The sequence below is a fragment of the Notolepis coatsorum genome (assembly GCF_963971535.1).
Source record: "Notolepis coatsorum genome assembly, chromosome: 1".
In the NCBI taxonomy this organism is placed as follows: Eukaryota; Metazoa; Chordata; class Actinopteri; order Aulopiformes; family Paralepididae; genus Notolepis; species Notolepis coatsorum.
The window spans coordinates 66,269,468-66,289,751 of record NC_140165.1 but is presented as its reverse complement, the minus strand read 5'-3'; the positions used below and the strand labels follow the sequence as shown (position 1 = coordinate 66,289,751).

Here is a 20,284-nt window from a genome sequence, read left to right as displayed (position 1 = left end):
ACCCACCCATACCCATGCTGATTGGTTCTTGTGTGAGTGTATGCTTGGTTTCGTTCCACCCTTGCCTAAACACCAGCTGATGATTTCACTAATTGGCTCACCTCTTCAACTAACTCACCTGGTGCAATGTGTATAGTTAAGATGAAAACTTGGCCCACGATGGAATTAGTTTGAGACCCCTGGTCTATCCCTTGCAATACATTTTTATTTTTTACTTTTTATTATACAATGGCATGCACATTTATTGATTCTGATTGGCTGAAATAGTCAAGTTAGACGTTGTTATTTCTCATAACCCACGCTCGTGATCCCAGAACCCGCCCACAACCGAATTACAATCACTCCGTCAGTTCCAGTTTTTAGAAATGAAACCAAGATGGCAGACAATAATCTTTATGAATTCAAAAACGATTCTGTCACGTGGAATGTGTTAGTTGCTTACACAATGTTGGATTATGTAATTGGTTGGTCATGACTCATTGTTAAACAAAATATAAATCGCGGGAAGTCTGTTGTTAGATGCCATTCGTCAAAAGGACACTTATTTCACTGTTAATAAAAATGTCAAGCAATCAATCAATCAATCAATCCAATAACACACGCTCACTTCACTGTTAGACGGCATGCTTTGAAGCAGCTCGGAGGTGCATGCCGCGTCTATATTTCCCACAAGCAAGTTGTCCTTTTGCGCGATCTGATTGGCCACTGACGTTTCTGGTCATGTGACATGTGCGCCCAATCGTGTGACGGTAAGTTCTTTGGACGGTTAAGCTTAGGCGCGTGATTACATATGCACGCCGCATTTCTCGGAGACGCTCTCTGATTGGCACTGACTGACGCTCTCTGATTGGCCACTGACGCGTTTGCCCAATCCGTGACGAGCTGTGTCTTTGCCCATTTCCTCGTCAAACAGCCTGCAAACTACCTGGCGTTCTATCGCCATGCTCTAAGACAAACTCTAACCTTAACCAACTTCTAAAGAGTGCCTAAGCTTAACCGTCGAAAGAACTTGCCGTCACGCTCTAAGACAAACTCTAACCTTAACCAACTTCGAAGAGTGCCTAAACTTAACCAGTGTAGAAACAGGCGTCGGCCAATCAGAGAGCGTCTCTGAGAAATGCGGCGTGCATATGTAATCACGCAGCTTAGGCGCTCTTTCGAAGTTGGTTAAGGTTAGAGTTTGCCGTAGAGCATGGCGATAGAACGCCAGCCCTGATTCCAAACTCTAACCTTAACCTAAGCTTAACCAGTGATAAACTAGGCGTTAGGTCGTTTGCAGGCTGTTCGACGCGGAAATTGGCTAAGACACTGCTCGTCATGCGATTGGGCGCACATGTCACATGACCAGAAACATCAGTGGCCAATCAGAGCAACGCGGAAGGACAACTTGCTTGTGGGAAGTATAGACGCGTGCATGCCATCTAAGAATGAAGTGAGCGTGTGTTATTGGAATGATTGATTGATTGAACATTTTATTAATGTCTGCCTTGTTTCGAACTGGTTATGATTAGGCCCTCTTTCGAAGTCGGTTATGCTTGTTTATCTTTAGAGCAGGGCGATAGACCACCAGCCCTGATTCCAAACTCTAAGCATAACCGACTTCGAAAGAGGGCGGACAATGACATTAATAACATTTTCAATCAATCAATCAATCAATCAATCAATCAATCCAATAACACACGCTCACTTAAAACAGCGCACCTCCCAGCTGCTTCTATAGAAAGTAGGTTAAAAAAAATTCTCTTTATTTTTACCTACTTTCTATAGAAGCATCTAAGAATGAAGTGAGCGTGTGTTATTGGATTGATTGATTGATTGATTGAAAATTGTATTAATGTCCGCCTTGTTTCGAACTGGTTATGCTTTGGCCCTCTTTCGAAGTCGGTTATGCTTAGAGTTTGGAATCAGGGCTGGTGGTCTATCGCCCTGCTCTAAAGATAAGCTCTAAGCATAACCGACTTCGAAAGAGGGCCTAAGCATAACAAGGCGGACATTAATAACATTTTCAATCAATCAATCAAACCAATAACACACGCTCACTTCATTCTTGCCTTGAAACAGCGCACCTCCGAGCTGCTTCCGCACAGAGGCACCTTCTCTTTTTTTTTTTACAACTTTTTTTGCGGATGGTTGTCAATAAATCTTCAATTAATGTTAATTAATTAACTCCTGCGCGTGATGTAATGCTTAAGTACATTTCAAAGTAGAAACTGTTACATGTATTTATGATCTGCTCCACTCCCTGCTTACATCTACAACCTCCTAGGGCTGACCTCGACTAGTCGACTAATATCGATCGACAGGAGCCGTAGTGGACTGCCAACCGAATGTAAAAAAAATATATATTTATTTTTGATCATCTTAACAGAAACAATAATTACAATTCCATTTTCACATTAAAACAAGATTTACACATAAAAACAGTTCCTACACCATGTTTTATTGATTTCACACTTTGATATCAGATAATTTAATATTTATCACAATTTTATCACCGATCAGAAATGACATCCACAACAGAGAAATAGTCACATATGGAAACAAAAGTTCAGGAAAATACACAACAGTTCAGAAAATAAAAATACACCGTTCAGAACAGAGAATCACCATTTAAACAACATATCAGCAAGACGGTTTATAAACCAAATCACTTCTCCATTTAAACCACTGCAGGTCGCAGCAAGACTGTTTATAAACAAAATCACTTCTCCATTTAAACGACTATAGATTGTAGGAAGACAGCTTATGAAACGAATCACTTCTCCATTTAAACCACTACAGGTCACAGCAAGACAGTTCAGAAACAAAAACGTCTCCAATAGAGAAACATCATTTACTTTAGTCACCATGGAAACAACAGATTTACAGTAGATTACCATAGATTATTGTGGGATGTAATCTGTCAGATTACACTGGAGCTGTGTGTATTATGGATTTGTATCCCTAATCTGATGAAGAGAGCGTGTTTCCATGCATATAAATATTCCAGATACTAACTAATATCCTGGTTAAGGTCTTATTCAGGATAAGGTGTTTATTATCACAATATTAAAGGCAGAATACTGGAGTATATATCAGAATATAAATGTGCAGGATAGTTATGTGAATTGTGTAATTGGGGTTCTGAGCTGCTCGGCCAATAGGACGTGAGGAAACGCAGCTCAGGTTTGTGTTTCATAATCTATGTTTAGTTTAACAACAGACTGGCACTGTCACAGTTCATCACTTCTCCACCAGGGGAAACAGTAAGGCACACACACACACACTCTCTCTCTCTCTCTCTCTCTCTCACACACACACACACACACACACATGCTAACAGCATTTAACACTTACACAACATTAAAACAGTAATCTATACAGATTTGTTTAGTTTTTTTTGCTTTAATCTTCAGAATGAGACCGGAGGACATTTAGAGTCCGAGTCTGGATTTGGGCCATGCCGGGTTCTCCTGAGCCCCACCCCCTAACTCCTAACCCCTAACCTCTAACCCCTAACCCTTAACCCTTCGAGAAACTAGGGGAAACTACATTTGGCAAGTTGCTCCCCAACTGGGCAAGTGACTGGTTGAGCTAGTACCCCAGGAGTTTTACTACGACGAGTTTACTACTACTACTACTAGTTTAGTACTACTACAACTAGTTTACTACGACTAGTTTACTACTACTAGTCTACTACTACTACTACTAGTTTAGTACTACTACAACTAGTTTAGTACTACTAGTCTACTACTACTACTAGTTTAGTACTAGTTTACTACGACTAGTTTACTATGACTGGTTTAGTACTACTAGTCTACTACTACTTCTAGTTTAGTACAACTAGTTTACTACTACCAGTAACTCAAAGCCTCCAAACGGTCCTGACTAAAACAAACCAATAACACAAATCCTACAAACAGATGAAAACTCATGAAATTAAGGCTTCAAGAACCCAACACAGGCCAGCTTCAGGTAATGCTACCCCAACAAAAAAAACTATAATATATAACGAACTATATTATATACTATATTATAATGTATTCACTAAGCCAATAGAAAATGGATAATCAGGGATGTAAAACACAAAACAGAAAAAGCTGCTTCATGAAATCTTTAAGTCCTGAATGGTTTAGATAAAGTAAAGCTTTGATCATTTGACACAACAACTTCTAGCTGCCCTTTTGGCCTTGTGGTGCTAAATTACCACATATTTTACAGTACTGATCAAATAAAGAGGGTCCTTGTATATAGTTCACTAAGCCATGTTAACTATCTTACTATGCTAGTTATCAAACTCCAGTCATGTTAACTATCTATCTTACTATGCTAGTTAAACTCGTCATGCTTCATACCTCATTGATCTCCACTAGCATTGCTAACAAATGTTAACGTTTGCTACTTCCTATATGTCCAAAGCCAAACCACTGGGTCAAGGTCTTTAACTGAAGGGGTTAACTGGTTTAACTGAAGGGTTTAACTGGTAACTGAAGGGTTTAACTGAAGGGTTTAACTGGTAACTGAAGGGTTTAACCGGGTTATTTGAAGAGTTTAACTGGGTTATCTGAATGGATTGACTGGTAACTGAAAGGTTTGATTGGTTTAACTAATGGGGTTTGACTGTTTTAACTGGTTAACAGGGCTGAACAAAGAATGAAAAAAGTGTTAGGACTGAAAAAAATCAAACAGGTGATGGATATAAAGAGAAAGCAAAGTGCAAGGCCATTATGCTTTGATATGTTTATAATAAAAAAAAAAAAACAATACATAGAAATAATAATCACTGTTAATCTGCATGAAATGTTTTTTTTACAAAAGACACAAAGAACATCAGTTACCAGACATCTTCTTCAAAGTTGTAATAAGTTAAGGATGAAGACGATCAATATTATTTGCAATAAAACCGCTAAGAATGAAGATTATTGATATTATTTGTAAAGACTAATGAAAATGACCAATGTTAAAAACCAATACTCATTTAGTTATTTGAGAGTTGGTCGTTGGGCTTTGATACACTGGGTCCCACGTCACCCGGGCGTGAAGTCGTTACCATGGTTACACTGTGGCGCAAAAAACAGTGGACATCTTGGATCCCGTCTGGGCCTCTAGCTGCGAGAGGCCTGCTGTCGACCACTGCTTTAGATTAGTCGTACCATTCAACAATAAAACATCTGCTACTCACGACCATAACAACAACAATAATAACGACGAAGGCGATGGCCGTGATAGAATTATTAAGATTATATTAGGAAGGGCAGAGCCATAGAGTCGTGTAGTCATAGTAGCGACTATGGTTTTCAGGTACTTAGGAACAAAAATAATAAAATTCTCTTCATCCTCATGGATGACAGGACACTGTACCCCCCCCCCCCCCCCATGCAGTATAGTATATACTCTAGTATACATTCCCCAGTATAGTATATAGGGGTGTAACGATGTGACCTCACAACGATTAATTTCAATTACGATTATTCAGGCAACGAATCAATGAATCATGAAATCTCTTCATTTGACCACGATTCGATTAATTTCCTATTAATTTTCTATCAGTTAATTCCCCAACAATTTTTGAATACACAAATGTGGCTGGGGGAACTGATTCACTCAGCATGAATGGACTATAGGTCAATAAAAACAATACACACACAAAAAAAAACATTAAAAGAAATTCTAACATATTCAAATCGATGCATCGATTCTAACACATTAGAATCTATGCATTTCGATTAATCGATGCATCGTTACACCCCTAGTAGTATATATATTCACCAGTATAGTGTACTGCATACTCTAGTGCTGGTCAAACCAGGGTTGACTCCGGGGGAATCACAAACAGGTAGTAAAAGTATAGGTTATAGTTATGTACTTATATAATATAATAATGTGGTCATATTATGGCATAATAACATAATGTGGTGTAATATCCCCCACTTAATGGTAGAAATAGGTTTTCAACAAGTGGTTTCTGAGTCTGGGGCCATTCACCTCAGACGGAAAATACATTTTCTAAAAAAGATAGTTTCCTATAGTCTGAATAATCAGCCTAGTAAACCACTAGCTGATGTAATTATAATCTGGGTAGAATTCAGTCATTTATAATAACTGGCTGTTGTAATTAGAATCTGCTTATAATCTAATAATAATAAATGACAGTTATTAGATAGATTGTCATGGACATTTGGTACCAAGTTCTTCTGCTACAAGTTACCTGAGGCTTTCAAAAAGACACCAGAATACTCCTCTCCTCTCCTCTCTTCTCCTGTCCTCTGTCCTCTCCTCCTCTGTTCTCTACTTGTCTTCTCTCTTATTCTCTGTTCTTGTCTCTGTTCTTTTACTCTCTCAATCTAACTTGAGAGAACCCAGAGATTAATGACATCACATCACTGAAAAAACACAAGACACTGAGCTAGAGGGAGGGGGGGGGGGGTCGGAGGTCATAGGTTGAAGGTGAATAACCCGTTCCCACAGAGAAGGATGAGCGATTCAGCCAGATACATTTCTTTGATATATCTATGAATCTGTAAACACTACACTTAAATGTTAGCTTTAGGAATGTGATTCAGTCAAACATAGTGTTGTTAATTATGTATGATATGTTTGTGATCAGATCTCGTTGAGAGGAACCCAGCCTGGAACGACCCACCCATGCTACTGGGCCAATCAGGACACAGGGCCAGGGAAACAACTAAACACTATTGGTCCTTCTTCCCAGAAGACCTTGTTGATTGGTCAGGATAGAGAAGGAGGCGCTTCTAGGAGGAAATGTTAGAAAGAGAGTCTCTCTTCAAGAGACTAAATGCTATTGGACAAGATGATCTCGGGTGAACCTTTTGTTTGGCCAGGATGATTTAGGGGAAGGTATAGGATGAGAGGCTCTCTCTCGTAGCTGTTGATTGGTCAGGAGAGGAGGCCGCAAGCCAGGGGGCGGAGCTAGGTGAAGACCAGATGCTGATGGTCGAGAAGGATCCTGGTGAAGTTGTTGATTGGTCCGATGGCACTGAGTGACAAGGCGTTGTCCCGCCCCCACAGCAGGTTGGGACCGAAGACCACGGCCAGGTTAGAGTTGTTCATCTTGTTAACCTCACTGTTGGCGGACACCTGTGCACACACACACACACACACACACACACACACACACACACACCACAGCTAAGTTAAAACTGCTCAGGCCTGTGTGAGTGTGTGTGTGTGTGTACTACAAGATGCTGTTTGGGATTCAGTCACGGCTCAACAGCTGAAAACATTTCACCAGGTGAGTTGTATGGCAGCAGTAGTAGTAGTAGTAGTAGTAGCAGCAATAGTAGTAATAGTAGTAGTAGTAATTTTAGTAGTAGTAGTAGTAATTAGGGATGCACGATAATTATCGGGCCGATATCAGCAATTATGACGTCATCCCGATAAACTCGATAACGTTATTGATAGCTCCGATAACATATAATACATTTTTTGGTTAAAAGAAATCCGGTGTGGGTGGATTTGGATGAAGGGCGCTTGTTTTTATTATAGCCTCCTCCCGTTTTGCCAGTACTGTGGTAAAACTGATAGCGTGTGGTTTAGGAACAGGGAGTTTTTCACAAATCCAGCGCTCCCCTTCTTGGCTGTGACGTAGTCACGTTACATTCGGAGACAGACAGTCGATCTGCCAATTACGTCCCACGGCTTGCACCAACCTCTTCTTCTTACCACCAATCAGAAGCTCTCGTTCGTTTATTTACCTCCGGATTGTCAGCCATTACTCTACTCGGAGCTAACGTTATCTCCCCGCCAGCCACATTGACAAGTACCAGCGCTTATACATTACTGGCAAATGTCTTGTTGCACTTGTGGCAACGAGCGTTGTCAGCATCGACTTTAGTAAAATAGACCCAGACTTTAACATTTCGTTCTGTCCATTATGAGAGCAGAGCTGTCTGTGGCAGCGCAGCACCCGTGTCTGTGTGTGTGTGTGTGTGTGTGTGTGTGTGTGTGTGTGAGTGAGTTAGTGTGTGTGTGTGGGAGGGAGGGGAAGAGAGGAGAGCACAGCAGGCAGAGACACAGGCAGGAGAGATAATAGACAACTGCCAACAAGATTAGTTTGCGACGTTTAAATTTCTAAAAAAAAAAACTCCATAATTTCTCGAGTACCGATGGCAGTACCGATGACGTCGGAGCTTATAAATACCAAAAAATAAATAAAAAATTGATAAAAAAAAATATATATATATATATATATATATATATATACACAGTTAAAAAAAATATTATAATACAATAAATATCGGTTATCGGTATCGGCTTGAGGAGCATAAAGTTATCGGTATCGGTGTCAAAAAATCAATATCGTGCATCCCTAGTAGTAATAGTAGTAATAGTAGTAGCAGTAGTAATAGTAGTAGTCATTTTAGTAGTAGTAGTAGTAGTAGTAATAGTAGTAATAGTAGTAGTAATAGTATTTCATTTCAACCTTTATTTAAAATCGTAAGCATCCGAGGTTTCCCTCATTTACAGAAACGACGATTGTACAGTACATAATAAAAACAATATTCACAGAAATGTAAACACCAGAGTAAAAATGTTTAAACGTTTCAAAATAATTTAAAAATATCAATTAAAACAGTTACAGGTAGTCACACAATGGTCTGAAATCATACGTTTAAACATTCCAAGGGAAGGGAGAACCTCCAATTTCAGCGTGAGTTGAAGGACATTCCATGAGTTAGAGGCATCAAAGGAAAAGGCTGACTTCCCTAGCTCAAAACAAAAAACCCTAAGAACCATCCAGTCATTCGATCGAGTTGAATAGGTTCCAATATTCCAGTCTAACAGTGAGGAGATATAAACAGGTTGTTTACCAATAAGGGCTTTAAAAATAAATAAATACCAGTGTTTGTTGCGCCTTTCTGCAAGAGAAGGCCAACCCACCCTATCATACAGGACACAATGGTGAGTATCATATCTGTCACCAGTTATAAATCTGAGAGCTGAGTGATATGCAGAATACAGAGGTTTAAGAGTTGATGCCGCAGCATGCCTATAAATTACATCACCATAGTCCAAAACTGATAAGACTGATTCCACAATTATTTTTCTACTAAATAGAGGAGAATTAGATCCGTTTCTGTACAGGAAACCAATTTTCTGTCGCAGTTTAGTGGCAAGATTAACTTAAATGGAACTTAAATGTTAATTTCTCGTCAAGCCACAGGCCAAGATATTTATACTCAGTGACTCTCTCTATACAAGAGCCACTGACAGTAGATATCCTCACATCATCAAAGTTAATATTCCTTGCTCTTAAAAACAACATAAACTTTGTCTTACTAGCATTAAGAACCAATTTAAGACTAGTAAGGGCATCCTGTAGAGCAGGGGTGTCCAACCTTTTTTGAACCAAGATCTACTTTTTTATTTACCACCTAGCCCGAGAGCTACCAGCCAAAATTGTATATTGTAAGCCGTCATTTGAGGCTTTATAAAAGCAGCATAATGAACACAAATCTGTCAGTGCCGAGTCTGACCTCATCTTAAATAACAAACAGCATTGCTTGTTGTAGTTAACAAGGAGAGGAAGAGTTGATTTAGCAAAAAAATTTTTTTTTTTTTTTTTTTTTAATAATCGAATTTTATTAATAAAGATCTACTTGAAATCAGCCCGCGATCTACCTGTCGATCGCGATCGACTGGTTGGGCCCCACTGCTGTAGAGCATAAAAGGAAAGTTGCAATTTCTCAAAGGCCAGCTGTACAGAGTCTGCAATACAGTACACAATTGTGTCATCAGCATACAAATGGGCATGAGATCCATACAAAGAAGAAACAATATCATTAATATAAATTGTAAAAAGGACAGGACCCAAAACTGAACCTTGTGGCACACCTTTAGTAATGGCCAAGAATTCAGATTGTGCTTGACCTAACTTCACACACTGCCGCCTAGAAGATAGATAATCCTGAAACCAGACAAAGGCATTATCATCCAACCCAATGTTAGATAGTTTCTTTAGAAGTAAGTAGTGATCAACTGTATCAAATGCTTTTGATAAATCAACAAAGAGGGCAGCACAATGTTTCTTCTTATCTAATGCTGAAATAATGTCATTGATAAATCAACAAAGAGGGCAGCACAATGTTTCTTCTTATCTAATACTGAAATAATGTAATTTGTAACCAAAGTGATGGCTGATGTTGTACTATGTTTGGCTCTAAAACCAGATGGTTGAGAACTAAGTATGGAGTTAATTGAAAAGTAAAAGTTAAGTTGTTTACTTACTAGTAGTATAGTAGTAGTAGTAATGTTTGTAGTAATAATAGTAGTAGTAGTAGTAGTAGTAGTAGTAATGTTTGTAGTAGTAGTAGTAATAATAGTAGTAGTAGTAATGTTTGTAGTAATAATAGTAGTAGTAGTATTAGTAGTAGTAGTAGTAGAAATAGTAGTAGTTGTAGTAGTAGTAGTAGAATAGTAGTAGCAGTAATAGTAGTGATAGTAGTAGTAGAAATAGTAGTAGTGATAGTAGTAGTAGTAGTAGTAGTAATAGTAGTAGTGATAGTAGTAGTAGAATAGTAATAGTAGTAGTGATAGTAGTAGTAGAATAGTAGTAGTAGTAGTAGTAGTAGTAGTAGTAGTAGTAGTAGTAGTAGTAGTAGTGATAGTAGTAGAATAGTAGTAGAATAGTAGTAGTAGCAGTAGTAGTAGTAGTAGAATAGTAGTAGTAGTAGTAGTAGTAGTAGTAGTATAATAGTAGTAGCAGTAGTAGTAGTAGAATAGTAGTAGCAGTAGTAGAATAGTAGTAGTAGTAGAATAGTAGTAGCAGTAGCAGCAGTAGTAGTAGCAGTAGTAGCAGTAGTAGCAGTAGTAGTAGTAGTAGCAGCAGTAGAATAGTAGTAGTAGTAGTAGTAGTAGTAGAATAGTAGTAGTAGTAGTAGTAGTAGTAGTAGTAGTAGTAGTAGTAGTAGTAGTAGTAGTAGTAGTAGTAGTAGTAGTAGTAGTAGTAGTAGTAGAATAGTAGTAGTAGTACCTGTGCTAGGAAGCTGGTAAGGTATCTCAGTGAAGCATAGTTTTCTTCAGGGAGAGATTCCACCAATGTCTTCATCTCAGCCACCTGGTCATCGTCAGACACCGCTACCAACACACACCACACATAATATCAATATCTAATAGCTACCAACACACACCACACATACTATCAATATCTAATAGCTACCAACACACACCACACATAATATCAATATCTAATAGCTACCAACACACACCACACATAATATCAATATCTAATAGCTACCAACACACACCACACATGATATCAATATCCAATAGCTACCAACACACACCACACATAATATCAATATCTAATAGCTACCAACACACTCCACACATAATATGAATATCTAATAGCTACCAACACACACCACACATAATATCAATATCTAATAGCTACCAACACACACCACACATAATATCAATATCTAATAGCTACCAACACACACCACACATAATATCAATATCTAATAGCTACCAACAGTACACACACCACACATAGTTATAAACATAAGTAATATCGATATATAATAGCTACCAATACACACCACAAATAATATCAATATCTAATAGTTATATACACAAATAATATCAATATCTAATAGTTATTATACAACAGGGTGCCAGCAGCCAAGCTGATCTTACCGCTGAACTTGACTATATTGTCGTAGAGTACACACACCACACATAGTTATAAACATAAGTAATATCGATATATAATAGCTACCAATACACACCACAAATAATATCAATATCTAATAGTTATATACACAAATAATATCAATATCTAATAGTTATATACACAAATAATATCAATATCTAATAGTTATTATACAACAGGGTCCCAGCAGCCAAGCTGATCTTACCGCTGAACTTGACTATATTGTCGTAGAGGTCGAAGGTCATCAGGGGTTCGGGCAGCTCGCGCAGGAAGGTCTTCAGGATGACAGCAGCCAGGTGGATATCTTCCATCTCTCTGAAGCTCACTGCTTCACCTACACACACAATACCACACACACACACACACACACATTAAGGTAGTTCCTACTAGTTAACAACTAGCTCTAACATGTTTATCATAGTACTTATTACTAGTTAGTAACTAACTCTAACCTGTTATTCACGGGGTTAAGGTAGTTAGTAATAGTTAGCAACTAACTAACCAGTTTATCATAGTACTTTGTACTATTTAGCAACTAACTCTTAACATGTGTATCCTAGTAGGTACTGGTAGTACAAGTTAGGGGGAGGGGGGGGTTGGGCCTTAATCTAACCTTCCTACCTGAGTTGTATCGGAGTTGGACGTCTTTCACCAGAGTGATGTTAGCCGACCGTCTGAAAATACCCTCTATCTCCAGACCTAAACACACACAGACACAGACACACACACGTGTTAGATTCAGGGCTGCAGGCTCATCAGGGGTGAAGCGGACCTCCTGAACGTCAATAAAGACCAAGGATCAGCTTTGAAATGTGGTTTTGAAATAGTGTTTAACATGATGGTATATAAAGGCAGGATGTCAGGTTGCTATGGTGATGTAGGTATATAAAGGCAGGATGTCAGGTTGCTATGGTGATGAAGGTATATAAAGGCAGGATGTCAGGTTGCTATGGTGATGAAGGTATATAAAGGCAGGATGTCAGGTTGCTATGGTGATGAAGGTATATAAAGGCAGGATGTCAGGTTGCTATGGTGATGAAGGTATATAAAGGCAGGATGTCAGGTTGCTATGGTGATGAAGGTATATAAAGGCAGGATGTCAGGTTGCTATGGTGATGTAGGTATATAAAGGCAGGATGTCAGGTTGCTATGGTGATGAAGGTATATAAAGGCAGGATGTCAGGTTGCTATGGTGATGAAGGTATATAAAGGCAGTACGTCAGGTTGCTATGGTGATGAAGGTATATAAAGGCAATATGTCAGGTTGCTATGGTGATGCTGGTATATAAAGGCAGGATGTCAGGTTGCTATGGTGATGAAGGTATATAAAGGCAGTATGTCAGGTTGCTATGGTGATGAAGGTATATAAAGGCAGTATGTCAGGTTGCTATGGTGACGCTGGTATATAAAGGCAGGTGTAGGTGACAGTGCGCATTGGAAAGGATTTTTTTTTTATATATATATATATATATATTTTTTATGTTCTGGCTAAATATTTTGGCTTAATAGACCTCGTTTTATAAATGGGTATTGCTAACATAGTGCTGTAATTAAATAGTCTAATAAATATGCATGATCAAGTTCAACAACGTGTGCTTTTATTTTGATATAACCCTTTCACTGCCACACGACAGAAGGTTAACCCTTTACTATCACACAACCGATGGCGATGCTCCATCATTAGCATCATTAGCTCCGCCGTCGGTTGTGTGATGGTAAAGGGCTAACCTTCTGTATTGTCACAGTGAAAGGGTTAACCGGCTGTCGTGTGGCAGTGAAAGGTTTAATTCCACATTGAAATTACCCGATACATTAAGTGTGGGGTCCCCAAAAGAAATCCTAAATAAAATGGGGTCACGGTCACTGTATGAAAAAGTTTGAGAACCCCTGTACTAGGTTGTGTACTAGATAGTGTACAATGTAGTATACTAGGTAGTGTACTAGGTTGTGTACTAGATAGTGTACTAGATAGTGTACAATGTAGTATACTAGGTAGTGTACTAGGTTGTGTACTAGATAGTGTACAATGTAGTATACTAGGTAGTGTACTAGGTTGTGTACTAGATCATGTACTAGGTTGTGTACTGGTTGTGTACTAGATAGTGTACTGGGTTGTGTACTAGGTAGTGTACTAGGTTGTGTACTAGATAGTGTACTAGGTTGTGTACTAGGTTGTGTACTAGATAGTGTACTGGGTTGTGTACTAGGTTGTGTACTAGGTAGTGTACTAGGTTGGGTACTAGATAGTGTACTAGGTTGTGTACTAGGTAGTGTACTGGGTTGTGTACTAGATAGTGTACTAGGTTGTGTACTAGATAGTGTACTATGTTGGGTACTGGATAGTGTGTACTAGGTAGTGTACTAGATTGGGTACTAGATAGTGTACTAGGTAGTGTACTAGGTTGTGTACTAGATAGTGTACTGGGTTGTGTACTAGATAGTGTACTAGGTTGTGTACTAGATAGTGTACTATGTTGGGTACTGGATAGTGTACTGGGTAGTGTACTGTGTAGTGTACTAGGTTGTGTTGTACCTTGGTCAGTCAGGAAATTGATGGTGTCTTTCATCACAACAGGAACAAGATCTCCATCTGGACTCCTCTGTCTCAACCTGGAGGAGAGTGTGTCCTGGTAACTGATACAACGTACGGTTTGCAACCATTACCTCAGTAGAACACACGAAGACACACATGATCCACATGTGATCACAGTACTTTACCTTTGAGCATCCTAGTTACACCTGGTAGGACAACAGGCATCCCTAATTACACCTGGTAGGACAATATACACCCTAGTTACACCTGGGCCCTCATTTATCAATGGTGCGTACGCACATAACCCGTGCGTACGATCATTTCTAAGCAAAGTGTGGGACTTATCAATTTGAACGTGTGCTTGACTTTGTGCGTATATTTACGCACAGCTCCGACCGTGCGTACCTGGCGCCCGGTGGTAGAATATGAATATTGCAACGCGGAAATAAGCTTCCGTGCATTAGTTTCAACACTGGCGTGTTCTGTATGACCCGTAATTCATTATAGTTCATTGCAAAATAGCGACAGTATTGTAATTATTGTCAAACCCTATAAATATAGCATTTGGAATAAGTCCTTCTTTCCGAATGAATGCAGCATGGTTTATATATAGGGTTATCAGAATATACGGGGTGCACTGACTGCGCTCGCGGGGAACTGTTTTCAGAGATAGCAGATAGGAATGAATGAATGAAGGAGGGGCAGTCTAATTGCCGAGAGAACATAATATTAACTAGAGTCCGCTATACCCAAGACACCTCCTTCATTTGTACCGCAATTTGAGACCGGAATTGGAGCGTGGAACAAAACGCACGAATGCCATCCCCGTGCACATTCAAGTCCTCTCCACCCTCGGGTCTTTGGCCACCGGCACGGTCCATCGTGATATTGGAGATGGATCGAGCAATAGACTGTTACTGTACCACCCATGTAGCTGTCAAAGCTCCATCACAAATGCAGTTATGTGAATAGAAAGGGATTCCACTCAGTGATGAGCATTTGCCTGATACATGTCGTTGCTGCATGCCGGGAGGAAGGCAATGCTGCATGTTTTCAATTCATTAAATAAAACGGATACTTTTTGCAAGGGTTTACTGACTGTCATACAAATAATCAACCAACTACATACTGTAACCTTTCAGTGCACGTTTTTATTTACATTGTGACAACAGCCTTGTGAGCTCCCGCACACAGACATGATGGAATTCAAGTTCAAGTTTGTATTGATCACATATAGGCAGGCTACACATGGCGTAGGCTACATGGCAGTGAGATTCATTGTTCTTGTATATGCTCTCGTATTATTGTTTATATAGGATACCTAATACCGACATCAAAATAGATTGTATGCCTCTACAAATCATATGCAGGTAGAAAATTTACGGAGAACTTTAATCCCTGGGTATTAATCGAACGAAACGAAGAAAAGGCATATTCCAGCATGGTTATTAATGACACCAATGGCAAATAGTGGTTAACGGTCTTTATTAGTGTTTGCGCTGCCCAGGCAGCAATGGTCTTTAGGAAGTTAATAGATATCATATCAGACATCACCGTGTACATGTCTGTCAGCCTGTCACGTATTTCTCCATAACACGCTTCGCTCGGCTTAGTCCACTTTTCCACATTTCATGGGGGTGTTTCATTACCATATATGGTTAATTACGGGCGGTTCTATTTGCAAATACTTAAAATCGTGCACGAGCGCGGAGCGTAGAACAAATGGTATTTATCAACACGGAGTGTGCATAGAACCTGTGTACGCACGTGTGATAAATCCCGATTTTTCTGTACGTACACACATTCTAAATTCTGTGGTTAAGAACGAAAATAGAACACTTTCCAAGCATTGTTGATAAATGAGGGCCCTGGTATCTAAGATGGAAAACAGCTTTCAACATACTTACTGGGTAAATGTTGTACTTGTAATGTTGTGGAGCATATATTCATGTTACTTTATTTTAAATCTTAATTTCTAGATAGAATACAAGAGCAGGCAACTGCACCTCCTCATCCATCACCCTCAACATAGGGGCCCCCCAGGGCTGTGTTCTGAGTCCCCTCCTCTACTCCCTGTACACACACGACTGTGTGGCTCAGCGGAGTAGCAATACAATCATCAAATTTGCTGACGACACAGTGGTGGTGGGCCTGATCTCTGCCAACGACGAGAGGGCCTACCTGGAAGAGGTCAAGGTCCTGGCGGGATGGTGCCAGGAAAACAGCCTCTCCCTGAACGTCAGCAAAACAAAGGAGATGATTGTGGACTTCAGGAGGTCGGGGGTCAAGGACTACAGCCCCCTCAGCATCGACGGGGCACCGGTTGAGAGAGTCAACAGCTTTAAGTACCTCGGAGCCTACATATCCGAGGACTTGACATGGACCACACACATTGACAGTGTTGTGAAGAAGGCACGACAACGCCTCTACTTCCTCAGGCGCCTAAGGAAGTTCCAAGTCAGTCAGAAGATCCTTAAGAACTTCTACTCATGTACAATAGAGAGCATCTTGACCGGCAACATCACCTCCTGGTTTGGGAATAGCACTGCACAAGACCGAAGCAGACTACAAAGAGTGACACGTTCAGCCGAACGCACAATTGGAGGGGGGCTCCCCACCCTCCAGAACATTTACAACAAGCGTTGCAAGGGCAAGGCTAAGAGAATCATTAAAGACTCCAGTCACCCGAACAACTGCCTCTTTGAACTGCTGCGGTCAGGCAAGCGATACCGGAGTCTCAAGGCGAGCACAGAAAGACTCAGAAGAAGCTTCTATCCCCAGGCCATCAGGCTGCTAAACGAACAATGAACACTACACAACAACAACAACCACCAAACGCACATAGCACACACATCCACACGCACACACTCACTTTAAACAAACACACTGTAGCACCCACTCCACACACTTTATAGCACACACCCACTTTAAACAAACACACTGTAGCACCCACTCCCCACACTTTATATTTATTGATGAAGGATTGCACTACAACTCGTACACCTTACTGTAAATTGTACCTCATCCCATTTCTGCTTTGCACTATATAGTACTGTACATTAGTACACTGCATAGTATTGTATATTATATGGTAACTCAGAACATTGTACATATGTCTATACCGAACACTGTGACCTCATTTTCTTCTTCTAAATTACATGCTATACTATGTTATTTGATACTATCTTGTATCTTGTCTAGCACAGTCTCTGGAGCGTAACAGTAAGAAGCATTTTGTATGAAAGTATTCTGTACTTTTGTATGACAACTATTAAAGAAACTTGAAACCTGGGCGGTTAGAAATATAAACCGTGGATCACTACATTTGTAACTTGAATTGATTGAAAAACACAAATTATATTAGTGTCACAACTACACAGTTTATATCCAAGTTATTACCAAACCGGTCACAACTACATGTTACTTTAGTTGAGTTGAGTGTTTTTCTTAGAATTCCAGCTGTAGTTTCTCTGTACCTTTCTACTTATTTACACAGTGGTAATTACCCAATAATATACTATAATTGACCATATATATACACCAGGATAATGCTTCATAATCAGGAGACTGTAGAAGTAAGGTTTGTACAAGTCAACATCATGCATTTCATAATGTATAATACACAAAACATTTATTTTTAACAAGGCATTTGCCTGAATTATTCTTTTACTTTTATTTTAACTTTTATTTATTTATTTTTTAGATTTTAGGCAATGTTTCAATAGGGGCTGGAGACAGACACACAGACAGACTTACAGACAGACATACAGACAAACTTACAGACAGACTTACAGAGACTTACAGACAGACTTACAGACAAACTTACAGACAGACATACAGACAGACGTACAGAGACTTACAGACAGACTTACAGACAAACTTACAGACAGACTTACAGACAGACTTACAGACAGACTTACAGACAAACGTACAGACAAACTTACAGACAGACGTACAGACAGACTTACAGACAGACTTACAGACATACAGACAGACGTACAGAGACTTACAGACAAACTTACAGACAGACGTACAGACAGACGTACAGAGACTTACAGACAGACTTACAGACAAACTTACAGACAGACTTACAGACAGACTTACAGACAAACTTACAGACAGACTTACAGACAGACTTACAGACATACTTACAGACAAACTTACAGACAAACTTACAGACAGACTTACAGAGACTTACAGACAGACTTACAGACAAACTTACAGACAGACTTACAGACAGACTTACAGACAGACTTACAGACAGACTTACAGACAGACAGACATACAGACAGATGTACAGAGACTTACAGACAGACTTACAGACAAACTTACAGACAGACTTACAGACAGACTTACAGACAGACTTACAGACAGACTTACAGACAAACTTACAGACAGACTTACAGACAGACGTACAGACAGACATACAGACAGACTTACAGACATACAGACAGACGTACAGAGACTTACAGACAAACTTACAGACAGACGTACAGAGACTTACAGACAGACGTACAGACAGACGTACAGAGACTTACAGACAGACTTACAGACAGACTTACAGACAGACTTACAGACAGACGTACAGACAGACTTACAGAGAGACTTACAGACAGACGTACATGAGACGTACAGACAGACGTACAGACAGACTTAGGGCGTTTTCACACCTGTAGTTCGTTTGCTTTGTTCCGATTCAGGGAGACACAGGGACTATATAATGATACAATGTTGCACTTGTCCCTTAGTTCATTTGTGTTCACACAGCTGTGTCAACAGCGGACCAAAACAAACGCACGCACGGGCAAACTGTCACTCATTGGTCAGATTTTGGGGTGTGCCCCCCCCCCCCCCCTAACCCTGAATCTCCGCGTTACATTGAAATCGGGGAGGAGAGAGCGGGGGGAGCAAATTAATGAATGTGGATGAGAGCCGTGATGTAAATCGGCCGATTTAGTTCTGATCGATTAGGAATGGGTCGCGCCGTGTTCAGGAAACTCAGGCGCATAAAAGTCTATTGGATCATGTCTCCAGCACCCCCACAGCCGTAGCTGCAACCACCATGAATCCACATTCATTCATATGCTCCCCCCGCTCTCTCCTCCATGATTTCAATGTAACGCGGAAGTGCAGTGGTCTATAGCTAACTTTACCGATCTAGCTGCCTAAAGACTACAAACTGATCCCGCCCACAATTCAATACGAAAGAGGCATCATGCAGCGCGTATACAGTACGGCAAGTGAGTTGTGTCGGTTTGTTAAGTCGATTGCATTCTCACAGTGTACGAGTCGCTTCAGGTTCGGTTGGAAGTGCGCCGAGACCACCCTCTCTAGGCGGTTTCGGCCCGCTTGTTTTGTTCCGCAACAGAATGCGATTGCGGTGTTCACATATGCCCAAATGAACCGAAATAGGGGGTAAATGCTCCAGGTTCCGGAACAACAGCTCCAAACGAGCTAGGTGTGAAAACGCCCTTACAGACAGACAAACTTACAGAGAGACTTACAGACAGACTTACAGACAGACGTACAGACAGACGTACAGACAGACTTATAGACAGACGTACATGAGAGACGTACATGAGAGACGTACAGACAGACGTACAGACAAACTTACAGACAGACTTACATGAGAGACTTACAGACAGACTTACATGAGACTTACAGACAGACAGATGTACAGACAGACTTACAGACAGACTTACAGACGTACAGACAGACTTAGACGTACAGACAGACTTACAGACGTACAGACAGACTTACAGATGTACAGACACTTACAGACAGACTTACAGACGTACAGACAGACTTAGACGTACAGACAGACTTACAGACATACAGACAGACTTACAGACAGACTTACAGACGTACAGACAGACTTAGACGTACAGACAGACTTACAGACGTACAGACAGACTTAGACGTACATACAGACTTACAGACAGACGTACAGACAGACGTACAGACAGACTTACAGATGGACTTACAGTGCGAGTGGAACTCCGAACAACTGGTTGGGCAGGGGGGGGCTGCGGGGGGGAGACAGGGGCGGCTGGCTGCTGGGCTTGACGGACGCTCGGAGCTTGTTGTCATAGCTACAG

The 20,284-nt window shown here is 40.3% G+C and overlaps 1 protein-coding gene across 2 annotated transcripts in view; it reads right to left on the bottom strand.

The window, feature by feature from the left end:
• Positions 1-2,419: 2,419 nt before the first annotated feature.
• The window catches only part of arhgap1 (Rho GTPase activating protein 1), a 51,918-nt gene continuing 34,053 nt past the window's right edge, over positions 2,420-20,284 (bottom strand). For both annotated transcript variants that reach the window (XM_084334478.1, XM_084334477.1), the window contains exons 8-13: positions 20,171-20,278; positions 14,187-14,263; positions 12,275-12,352; positions 11,859-11,987; positions 10,973-11,076; positions 2,420-7,077 (exon numbers count right to left, since the gene is read on the bottom strand). In XM_084334478.1, the coding sequence (XP_084190604.1) occupies positions 6,910-7,077; positions 10,973-11,076; positions 11,859-11,987; positions 12,275-12,352; positions 14,187-14,263; positions 20,171-20,278 (664 nt within the window). In that variant the 3' untranslated portion in view covers positions 2,420-6,909. The remainder of the gene's footprint in view (positions 7,078-10,972; positions 11,077-11,858; positions 11,988-12,274; positions 12,353-14,186; positions 14,264-20,170; positions 20,279-20,284) is intronic.